The sequence below is a fragment of the Pelodiscus sinensis genome, chromosome 8 (genome assembly GCF_049634645.1).
Source record: "Pelodiscus sinensis isolate JC-2024 chromosome 8, ASM4963464v1, whole genome shotgun sequence".
Taxonomy (NCBI): domain Eukaryota; kingdom Metazoa; phylum Chordata; order Testudines; family Trionychidae; genus Pelodiscus; species Pelodiscus sinensis.
In genome coordinates, this window is record NC_134718.1 from 43,645,299 (window position 1) to 43,657,499 (window position 12,201).

General features: G+C 43.3%; 1 protein-coding gene across 10 annotated transcripts in view; it reads right to left on the reverse strand.

Moving 5' to 3' along the window:
• The window catches only part of BLNK (B cell linker), a 185,186-nt gene that overhangs the window by 79,338 nt on the left and 93,647 nt on the right, over positions 1-12,201 (reverse strand). Inside the window, exon 1 of one of the 10 annotated variants that reach the window (XM_006113161.4) lies at positions 4,596-5,526. The exons of 7 other annotated variants lie outside the window; for them this stretch is intronic. In XM_006113161.4, the coding sequence (XP_006113223.2) occupies positions 4,596-4,642 (47 nt within the window). In that variant the 5' untranslated portion in view covers positions 4,643-5,526. Of the gene's footprint in view, positions 1-4,595; positions 5,527-12,201 lie in introns of those variants that run through there. 2 more of the 10 variants (XM_025179752.2, XM_075935204.1) reach the window with 2 other exon arrangements.

Consider the following 12,201-nt stretch of genomic DNA (forward strand, 5'->3'; position numbering starts at 1 on the left):
AGCAAAGGGGTGTGTGTGAAAGGGGTACTTCAAAGTGGCAGTGCTGCACAGCTATGCGGCGCTGCCACTTTGAAACCCCAAGGTGGCATTTCAAAGGAGCAGCTGCCATGGAGCCCGGACACTTCCCCATGGCATTTCCCCAGAACCCGGGATCAGCTGGGGAATCAGCTGATCCCAGGTCTGGGGAAGTGCCGCACAGAGCCCGGGATCAGCTGGGGAGTCCCCAGCTGACCGCAGGCTCCACAGTCCCTTTGAAACACCTGGAGGTGGTGTTTCAAAGGGGCAGCCACTGCACAGCTGATCCAGCAAAATTTGCAGATGATACTAAACTGCACAAGATAGTTAAGTTCAAAGCAGACTGTGAAGAGCTTCAGAAGGATATCACAAAACTACATGACTGATAACGAAATGGCAAGTGAATTTTAATGTTGATAAATGCAAAGTAATGCATATTAGAAAACATAACCTGAACTATAAGTACAAAATGGTGGGGACTAAATTAGTTATCACTCAAGAGAAAGAGCAAAGGCTACGTCTACACTGACCTCTCTTGCGCAAAAAATATATAAATGAGGCGAAGTGTGGAATATCTGCTTTTTTCAGGAAGAATGGCTCTTGCTCAAGAGGGTTTTTGCGCAAAAGCCTCTTGCACAAAAACGGAGCTTCATTAATTATGCAAATGAGGCATGGCGATATTCCACGTGTCATTTCATTTGCATATTTTTGCGCAAGAGAGGGCAGTGTAGACGTAGCCTTAGAGTCATTGTAGATAGTTCTCTGAAAACATTCACTCAATGTTCAGCAGCAGTCAAAAAAGCAAACACAATGTTAAGAATTATTTAAAAAGGGATAGAGAACAGGACAAAGAATATCTTATTGCCACCTCTATAAATCCATGATATGCCCACATCTTGAATATTACGTGCAGATGTGGTTGCCTCATCTCAAAAATGTATCTTGGTATTGGAAAAAGTTCAGAAAATGGCAAAAAAAAAAGGATTAGGCATTTATGGAGAAATTAATACAACTGGGATTTTTCAGCTTAGAAAAGAGACTAAGGGGGATATGATAGAGGGCTATAAAACCATGACTGGTGTGGAAAAAGTAAATAAGGAAAAGTTATTTTCTTGTTCCCATGACACAAGAACTAGTAGTCACCAAATGAAATTAATAGGTAGCAGCCAACAAAAGTAAGTATTTCTTCATACAATGCACAGTCAAACTGTGGAACTCCTTGCCAGTGGATGTTGAAGACCAGGTCTTTAACAGTGTTCAAAAAAGAGCTAGATAAATTAATGGAGGATATGTCCATGAATGGCTATTAGCCAGGATGGGTAGGAATGGTGTCCCTAGCCTCTGTTTGTCAAACCCGGAATGGGTGACAGAAGAGGAATCACTCAATTACCTGTTCTGTTCATTCCCTCTGGGGTACCTGGCATTGGCCACTGTTGGAAGACAGGATACGGGGCTAGATGGAGCTTGATCTGAGCCATTATGTGCATTCTTATGTTCTTCTTTGAAGGAAATGAGTGAACTAAAAGTACAGACCCAAAGATGATGATGCAGTGATGCAAAGAACAAAGAGATATATCTGATAGAATAAAAATATGCCACTGGAGATAAGATGAGAAATATCAACATGAGATTATCAAAACAGGTTCAATTTTGTGAACCATTCAGAACTGCTTCATAAGCTTGAAGCTTTAGACACAAACAAATGAGGAGATAGTACTAAAGCCATTTTTATTTCATGCAGCTATTGAATGAACTCTTACAAAAGTTTTTAAAAATAGACTATAATTACAGAAGTAGTACTTTGTTTTAGTAGGATTCTTTTGTCTCTGATCTCCCCAATGTAACATTCAGTGCAAAAACTGGGAAAAATATTTTTTGTAAAGGGGAGGCAAAAAGAGCTCCTGCTATATAATCAACTGCATTGCCTACATACCAGGGACAATCCAGGTTTTATGAGCTGGTGACAAAATACACAAATGGATGGTTATGTTGAAGGGTGAGGCCAGAGGTAGTCAATAGGTGAAGTGATATCATATTTGACTGCCAGATGCTTTTGTATGGATCATAACATCTTTTTTTTTTTTTTTACTTATTACTCTTACTGTGGTGCAAAAATATTTTTCTGAAGCCTGGAGCCTGACTATACCTTAACAAAAAAATTTGGACCCTGACCAAAAAAAAAAAAAAAAAATTCTGCTGGGTGAGGCAGTAGCTCCATTATGTTCATCTTTTGTTGTGCTTGTGCAACTCTCTTAAATCAGGGTAGTCATTCACTCTAAGCAGTCAGTGCAAAGGAACTATTGCTAAAAATTAGCAAAGTCTGAAGTTTTATTAAACTCATATGATCAAATATCTGGATTTACATCCAACAAGGTGCTTAAGCATTGTGCATGGTGGGCAATGGGACTACTCACATATTTAAAAATAGATATAAGCTCCTGATGAATTAGGGTTGTACAGGCCATAAAGAAGAGGGGAGAAGAAGTAGCCTTACTACTGTGAGGTATCAGAGGGGAGCAGAGTGTCCTTCCATTAGTCGTGCTAGATCATCATTAGAACTAGACATGCTTAAGAAGAAGAAGCAGAAGCTGAGACAGTCAGGCTGAAGATACAGTAGGGAGGAAATGGCTTTGAATAGGTATATAACCAATTATCCTGTCATCATGGTCAGATTAGCATGGCAGCTAATTTCCTAATGCTTGAAAGCAATTCTGCTTTAATTTTGTGAAATGGTGGGTGTGGGAACCTCTGGGACTGTCTTTACTGCCAAAATTTGGTTTTGACATTGATATATAGCTAATATTTACCTCAGTGAACCTAGTCGAGGTCAATGCTTCCCCCCACCTGGAGATGGCCTTGTCTAATTACATGGAAGTACAACCTCTTGTGTTTTGTCTCCACTAGGATTTTGCATTGGGATAGCTATCTTGGTTAGCTCCATGCAAAAACTTTCCTTTCTTGGGGACTGAAGATATAGTCTGTGACCTCTTCTGTTAGGCTTTCCAGAAACTTCTCAAGAAAGAGAGACACAGACACTCACTCCCAAGAGAGCCAATAGTTGGTTAGGGCAGTGTTTCTCAACCTTTTTTGTTTTTAATAAAGTACCCCTTAAAAAAAGGACTTCCAGTACCTACAGTTTTCAGACACACACAATTTTTTCTACCATTGCAACACATTTGTTTAAACAACTTAATCATAGCTGGGCGGGCAATGAAATTTTTGGGTGTAGAAAATACAAAAATAATAAAACGCTGTAAAACTAAAACAAAAATTCAGTTTTCTTCAAATTTCATTTGAGTTGACATACTCCCCATACTTCTCTTGAGTACCTCTAAAGGTCCTCGTACCACTGGTTGAGAAACACTGGGTTAGGGCATGGCTTCATTTAGGGCAGGGACTTAAACCTGGGTCTCCCATCTCTGCAGTGAGAGCCCTAAACACCACCGTCTTGGTGGGTGAGTCTTGCTGAATGACTCTTCTTGGAACTGTTCCACTTTGTATAAACAACTAAATATTTATTGGGGACAGAGAGAGACTAATTCTAGGCTGGTATTAATACACTCACCTGGAATGTAGGGAACATAGAGACTGAACCTGGCTCTCCCACATGAGTAAGAGATGAGCGCCCTAGCAACCATTAGGCTACTGGCTCTTCTGTGGGCTCTTATTTACTCTTCCTTATTTTTCATTAATCAATTTCAGAAGCTTTTGATTGTGTCCTGATGCAGATCAGGAAAATGTTCTAACATTTAAAAAATATTCATAGGATGGGAAAACTATTTCCTACCTTTCGCTAGACTCCATATCCAGTGTACAAAACCTGAGCTGTCCAGTCACCCTGAAAACATTACCTTGTAGTAGTCTAGTGCTACTTCAGCACCTTACATGTAAAAGTGTGATGTTTTCAAAGTGGTTTATGCTTCCTGTTTAAATGACACCTGTCCTTTTTGAAGTTTTAGAGATACCAAAGAAGTTAAACAAAGATTTTAATACAAATCTGTTATACATAAACTCCTGATTAAATGTTACTCACACATTTAAGTCTCATGGTGCATTACTGATTGTTTTAAACAAAACCTTTAAAAGAAAAATAAATCAAACAGCTTTACTTTTTCACAGAACATAAAAGTAGCATGAACAGTCTGCTGTGAAAACTGAGTTATATCTCAGTGTTATTCAGGTGCTTTTGTGTTTATTGACTCTTTTTGCAGCTATGAATATAGGTAACTATCCTCTTTTGTACTTAATCTTCTGCTGAATTTTTTGTGTCTGCAGAATCCTGAGATAGCTTTTAATTTTCCTGGGGAAGAAGATGGTCTTGTTTTATATCTACGCTTCCCTACAGCCAATATGGGTTGTACTCCTTTTCAGTTAGCATTTTAGCCGAACTGGCAGAAGTCGATGGCAGGTGCATTCAGCACAACAGGTATATTTGGAATTGATTAGTTTACTTTTGAAACAGACTCTATAGCACTGTGCATTTCCCATTTCTAAGCACCGTCTGCCCGCGGAGTTGGCACAGCACTAAAGAAACACAGTGAGTCATAACAAACAAAACGAAAAAGGAAAAAAAGTCGTACCTTAGCTTCTGACCAGCTGGTTCAGTGATCTTATTGAATTTGTCCATGTTCCGTATTGACAGTGCCAGGTAAACTAGTGGTCATTTAATGAGAACAGATAGTTTCCTAGGACCGCAAGGAGTGATCAGCAGACCCAGCAGCTAACCTGAGATAGAATCCCACGGGTTTATCTCTGCCTGGTTTCTACGTTGCGAGAAGAAGAACGCTCATTTATTACCAGACCTAAAAACTTGTCTGAGCACATATTTGAGTTTCATGTTTCTGGTTCGTCATGTGACACCCACAGCCAGCCAGACGGCTCGCTTTGACTCCCGAATGCTATGCAAACTTGAGGACAAACACCTATTGGGCGTACAAATTCCCCTGAATGTGGCTCAAGTCTCTGCTACTTCCTCTTTGTGTCACACATGCAGCTGTGCTTCAATCAGAAGGCATGACTGGAAAATACAACACTGAAACCACACGCCGGCGGCTCATATGGCTATTTCCTGGTAAAAGAAATGTGCAGGCGAGCTATCGGAATGACCCTGTTCACTGTCCTTACAAATGACCCATGTGCCGCTGCTTCTGTTTGGCATCGAACAGCTTCCTCTAAAGACTCGCACTCGAAACGGCCGTAGAGAAGTAGCTGAAAATATGTCTCTCCGTTTCAGGGTATGGTGGTGATGTTTCCAGAGTAGCCTGAAGCTGCTCTTTAATTGGTATTTCCCAACTCCGTTCCAGTCCCAAACAATGCTAAATGTCAACCTCACTCAGGCAAATAATTGCACAGCAACGTGCTTGTTAAAAGCTCAGAGCAGTGGGGATGATCTTACTAGGAAGGAAAGAGCTGTCTACTCTGGAAGTCTCCAAGGCGCCCTGCGTGGATATACAATTTATATCTGCATCTGCAAAAATGAGCTGCAGATATCCACATTTACATCTTCGGGTGCCCATGGATAGAAAGCGGATAGGCACAGATTTGCAAGGCTCTAGGCTGGAGGACTAAAGACAAGAGACTGGAAATTAAACAGTTACTTTGGCAAAGGGAATTTTTGGATATGTCTACACTACAAGTGCTAGAGTGGCACAGCTGTGGCACCGCTGCTGTCATGTAGACATTTGCTACAGCAACAAAGGGGTTACTGTAGTGAAACCACCTCTTCTTCCATTAGCCTCCTAGTATCTACATCAGGGGTTAGGTCAGTGTTTCTATGTTTCTCAGGGGTAGGATGGCCATGTGTCCCATTTTGGCCAGAGCAATACCTTTTCTGAGCTCTGTCCCAGATGTAGAGTGACCAGATATTCCGATTTTATAGAGACACCACCAAATAGCTGGAGCTTTTTTTAAAATGTAGTTGTCTATTACCACTTGCCACTGCCCTGGTTTTTCATACTTGCTATCTGATCACCCCACCTAGACTTCCTGACTTTTTTTTTTTTTGCATCCATTGGCAAAATCAAACAGGAAAAATGCCCAATTTTGAAAAACAAATTTTTTAAAAGGAACATGCCCTCTGTCCCCAGTGGGGTGCAGGGAAATGTTCAAGGTGAGCAGCAATGCCAGGAAGCTCATGCCAGCCGCAGGTAGGCTCAGGCAAGCTGCTCAGGCCAGTCCCATCAAGTGGACAGAGGAGATGCTTGGCGCATGGCGCAGCCAATAGTGTGTGTAGGAGAGACAGGGGGCTTGGGCAAGCAGCAATGCTCACCTTGCAGTGGGTGGGGGAGACTTGAGTTAGTCTTGGTCCCATATTCACTCGACAAATATGGTCACAGTACACAGGGGTGGGAATTTTTCACAGTCCTGAGTGACGTAGTTAGGTGGACTTAAGTGCAGATTTGAGTCAAACTGTTTAAAGCACCATTTCAGTGCCTAATGAGTGTTTGGGGAAAGAGGTTGCCTGATGCAGGAACAGTTGTGACTTTAACTGGAGGCAGGATGTTGCAATGATTAACTTAAACTGAAGAAACTAATTTAGCACTTTTACACCAGTTTAAACAAGATGGGGCAGGATAAGCCTCTGTCTACCAGAATTAGTCTGACTGAGGCCTGAGCTATACTGACAAGTTATTTTGGCATAGCTACCTAGGTAAGGACTGTGCCTGTGAAAAACCATCTCTCCTGGTCAACATAGCTATGCCCAAAAAAATCCCCACTGCAGATACAGCTATGTTGAAGCAGTATTCCTGCTCTGACAAAAAAATTCCTTCTGTCCACGTGGGTTGTGTCAACACTATAGGGCTATACTGGCATAGCTGGGCCACTACGATCTCCAAGGGTAGATTTACCTGTAGTGGCCATACATGAAATGGTACTGGACTAATGAAGTGATGCAACATCACACCTTTAATTAATCAGCACTACCACAGTGCATAGTTCGGAGCACTAGTCATGCATGGGAACTGTGCTAGGTGCTGTACAAACCTAGAACAAAGACATGTTTCTGCTCCAGAGAGCTCATAATTTTTATTAAAGATAAAACCCTCCTCATCCTTTCTATGACAGAGTTCTGAATGAATATGTCTGAGGATGCCCTTCACCCTCCCAAAAGCTTCTCCAACAAAACTAAGGAAGGCTCAACTGGGTATTCCTGATATTACTAAGGTAAACAACAAACAAACCTCTTGCTTTTTTATGATTCATCATCAGGCTGACTGCTATTCAAGACCCTCTGCTGGCCCCTGCCCAGGGTCCCCTTCACAATATGGCCAGTGCTGGCCCTTGCCCGCTACCCCAGGGACATGCCCCTAGGTGGACATAGCACAGCCCCAGCCTCGTCCCCCAGCCTCACTGCTCCAGAGAACCTGTGGCTGGTGCTGGCCCCGGCCTACTTCAGAGAGCTACTGAGTGGTGTGACTGAAACTTACCCCAGCTGGCACCGGAGCTCTGGAGAGCTGATGCGCAATGTGGCTCCAGTCGGCTCCTGCCCCAGAACTCCAGGGGGCAGCATGGCCCGAGCCTTCCCCAGCCCTGGAGTGCTGGAAAGGAGGGACAGGAAGCACAGCACTGCCTCCCCAGGCCATGCCTAGCAGCTGGACCAGAAATCCTTTCTCCTGGCTCCTCTGCAGCTGAGCTGCCAGCCCCAGCACTGGAAGGACAGGTGGCACAGCACAACCTCCAGCCTGCCTGCTCCGGATTCTGACACTCCAACAACAGGCTAGGAGAGGGGGCTTGGGACACTGAAGTGGAGCATAGGCAGATCCAGGTGAGGCAGTTTGGGAAGGCAATGCCTTAGGGCCTTCCTCTGCCTATGATACCCGCCACCCATGCCTAAAGTGGCATGAGGGAGCAGAGAAAAGATGGCTTGGCACTGCAGGAGTTAAAGAAAGCCTCCATATCCAGCTATCCCCGTTCTGCTACACCTACAGCCAATGCCAGGCCTGGAGTGGGGGGAAAAGGATGGAACCAAGCTCAGTTTGAGGCTGATCAGTGAGGCGGCAGAAGCTTGTTTTGATAGCCTGAGGGTGTGAAATGGAGCCTGCCAGCACAGCAGCCCTGGGAGTGAGTAAGCCTCCACACCTACCCCTCTTGGCAAAATAAGAGGTGAACCTAACAAGCCTTATTCAACTAAGGGGAATCTGGATTCCTGGGACCATGCCCCAAACATAAAGACTTGGGTAAGGAGCGGTCTGGGGCCCCTGGGCCAGAAACAAAGAGGCAAAAGGGACTAGCCTTTCCCTTTTCCATCCCCCCTACTCAACAAGCTAGCCACTAGACTACCTGGCCCCCAGGGATCTGTCCACAAGTGGCTTTGGTACATGTGGGAGACTGACTCTTTGTGAAGCCTTCAACACAATAATTGATTTTTTTATTTATATGAGATTCTTCTATTAATATGATTCAAAGATTCCAAGCCCAGAAGAGACTGTCTAGTCTGATCTCCTGTATAGCACAGGCCAGTGGTTTTCAAAATTGCGCCATGGGCCTCCTTGGATAAGCCACTGGTGGGCCTGCAACACTTTTTTTATCCTAGGGTGTGTCTAGACTACATGCCTCCTTCGACGGAGGCATGTAGATTAGCCAGATCGGAAGAGGGAAATGAAGCCGCGATTAAAATAATCGCGGCTTCATTTAAATTTAAATGGCTGCCCCGATCTGCCGATCAGCTGTTTGTCGGCAGATCGGGAGAGTCTGGACGCGATGCCCCGACAAAGAAGCCTTTCTTCATCGACACAGGTAAACCTAGTTTCACGAGGCTTACCTGTGTCGATGAAGAAAGGCTTCTTTGTCGGGGCATCGCGTCCAGACTCCCCCGATCTGCCGACAAACAGCTGATCGGCAGATCGGGGCAGCCATTTAAATTTAAATGAAGCCGCGATTATTTTAATCGCGGCTTCATTTCCCTCTTCCGATCTGGCTAATCTACATGCCTCCGTCGAAGGAGGCATGTAGTCTAGACACACCCTAACTGTCTGTAGTGATGAAACCTCACAGCTCCCATTGGCTGGAAATGGCAAACTGCTGCCAATGGGAGCTACGAGGTTCTGTGGCTATGGACACTTAGGCTACGTCTACACTGCACCTCTGTTGCGTAAAAGCCTATGCAAATGAAGTGCAGATTAACATATTGTGGCATGTCATTTGCATAATTAATTAGGGGGCATTTTTGCTCAAGAGGCTTTTGCGCAGAAAGGAGCTGTGTAGATGGCTCTTTTTTATGCAAAAACCCCCTCTTGCGCAAGAGCCATTCTTCCTGAAAAAATGAGGAAGAACGGCTTTCGAACAAGAAGGGGGTTTTGCGCAAAAGCCTCTTGTGTAAAAAGGGTCCCTAATTAATTATGCAAATGAAGTGACAATATGCTAATCCATGCTTCATTTGCATAGGCTTTTGTGCAAGAGAGGTGCAGTTTAGAAGTAGCCTTAGATAAACAAAGTTGCAGACCCACCAGTGGCTTACCCAAACAAGCCCACGACCCAACTTTGAAAACCACTGGTACAGGCCATAGAACATCTGCAAAATAATTCCTAGAACAGGTCTGTTACTAAAAAATCCAATCTTAATTTAAAAATCATCAGCAATGGACAATCCACCATACCACTTGGGAAATTACACTCATTAAAAATATCCACCTTATTTCCAGTCTGAATTTGTCTGGCTTTAACTTCCATCCATTGGATCATATTCTACCTTCTCTGTTTAGATTGTCAGGCTCATTATTAAATATCTGTTATGGGGAATAAATACTTACAGACTGTAATCAAGTCCTCTCTTAATTTCTTAAAATAGATAGACTCCAAAAGCTCAATCAATATAAGGCATATTTTCCAATCCAAGTTTAATCATTTTCTTGGCTCTTTGCTAAGCCTTCTCCAATTTATTAACATCCATCTTGAATTGTGGACCCCAGAACAATATCTGTTCTCCTACCTGAGATTCCCTTGTTCATATGTCCCAGGATGCCATTAGTCCTTTTGGTCACAGCATTGCACTGGGAGCTCATGGTCAGAGATCATCCACCTGCTTCCTTGGGTAGAATACTCCATCCTATAAGTATGGTCTTCATTTATTGTTCCTAGATTTATACATTTATATTTAGCCATATCATAATACATAGTTTGCTTGGTAAACTGAGTGCAAGCAATCTTAATTGCTCTGTGACCTGTCCTTTTCATTATTTACCACTCTTGTCAATTTTGCATAATTTGCAAACTTCATCAGATTATGATTTTTTTAAGGTTTTTGATTAAAATGGGAGTCTACTGGAAATATGTCTGTTTGATGGCTCACAGTTTTTTGAGCTTTGTGAAAATGGCCCTAGAAAACCATCAAAAGTGTGTGTGTGTGTGTGTGTGTGTGTGTGTGTGTGTATAAAGTATCAAAAGTATATAATTTCTGTTCTGCATTTTATTCTGGTTGATCATTATAAATGTGGGCAAATGATGAACACTTAAATTATCATTAATTTTTAGTTCTGCAATCAGTTCCCCTTTATCTGTTCAGACAAGGCCTAATAAAGATTTCCCCTGTGTTGGCTGCAACATTTTTTGATGTAGGAAACTGTTATCTATAATGTATAGAAATGCCAAGGATGTTATATGCTGTAAGTCCCATGCTGCCACTACACACTCATTGATGGTATCTTGTACATCAGTGGTCTCCAACCTTTTATACCAAGAGCCCTTTCTGAATTTAAGATCTATCCTGCCCCATCTCTGAAGCCCCACCTCTTCTCCAAAGCGGTGCCCTACTTGCTCCATCCCCCCACCCTCCTTCACTTTCATTGGGCTGGGGCAGAGAATTGAAGTGCAGGAGGATGTTCAGGGTCAAGGAGGGGTTTTGTGGTGCTGGCTCCAGGAGGGAGTTATGGGTTGATGAGTGGCCTCCCACTCGGTGGCCCTTACCACCAGTGGCTCCTGATTGGTAGCCCAGCAATGTTGAGGCAGGCTCCCTATCTCCCCTGGCTTCATGCCACTCCCAGAAGGGGTCAGTCCTGTGAGGAGGGGGGCCACATGGCTATGCATTCTGCCCCTCTCTGTTGGTGCTGCTCCCTTACCTCCCATAGGCTACAGTTCCCCATTCCCAGCCCATGGAAACTCTGGAGGACATTTCTTGCAGGCAGGAGCAGCACGTGGAGACTCCTTCCACCCCTCTACTCACATGGGGCCATGAGCCAGCACAGGCTGCTTACGGGAACAGGTTGGTAGCGTGGGGCTGGAGCACGTCTTACTGGCAGCTCCATTCCACCACTAGAGATCACGATCGACTGGGAGATTCCCCCGGATCAACCAGTCAATTGCATTTGACCGGTTGGTGGATTGATCTTTGTATCCTGAGCGCACCTCCTATAGTTCCAGTAGTCTCCAGGGGCAAAAACAATCAGGTCTTAATTGTTTAGACTTTGCCCTGAAGTGTTTGTTAATGGACTCTTTGTATTCTTTCTGTTTTGTGGGGTTGATTCTTTCTGTCTTTTTTTGCTCTGGATAAATCTGCTAAGAGATAACTTTTTTGTTTGCTGCCTCCACCATCTAAATGTGTACCTATTTCTTTACTATGGACTGAAAGTATTTTAGTGTTGACAATTGTGTGTATACATATAAAAAAAATTTTCCTTCTGGGTGACAGAATGATGTCACCATGCTCTCATACTCTTTGAGGGGGGTTGGCAGGCATAGTGAGCACGGGGCACAGCCCGCTAGTAACTTCTTAAAATGCTCCAATAATTTATGCTTGATTTCCACTTGTCTTTAAACATACTAATTGGATTTTTCACATGAAAATGCAGCTGGAAGTCATGTTCCCTCAATTGGTACAAATCCCTATACAAGAGGCATATATCACACAGTCTTCCTTGTAGCACTGCTCTGAGCACGATCTTGCTGGCATCACTTTGTGTCACATCTAGCATTTGGGAAAATTAGTGAGAATGGAGGGATACAGCATTTTTCAAGAGGGCTGATGATATGATAGGCTTCATAACCCTTGAGAAACATTATGGTAGCGGTCTAGTGTACCACTCTCTGGGATGCCTCTTTGGATTGTATGTTCTTATGTACCAGTTTCATTTATATGTGGGCTTTTTATGTCAGTGTTATATTGGAAATCAAAGCCCATTTATATGACCTGAATCATGTAAAGAGACCTTAAAGTGGATTTAAATTAATTAAATACTCAACCACTTTTAGGTC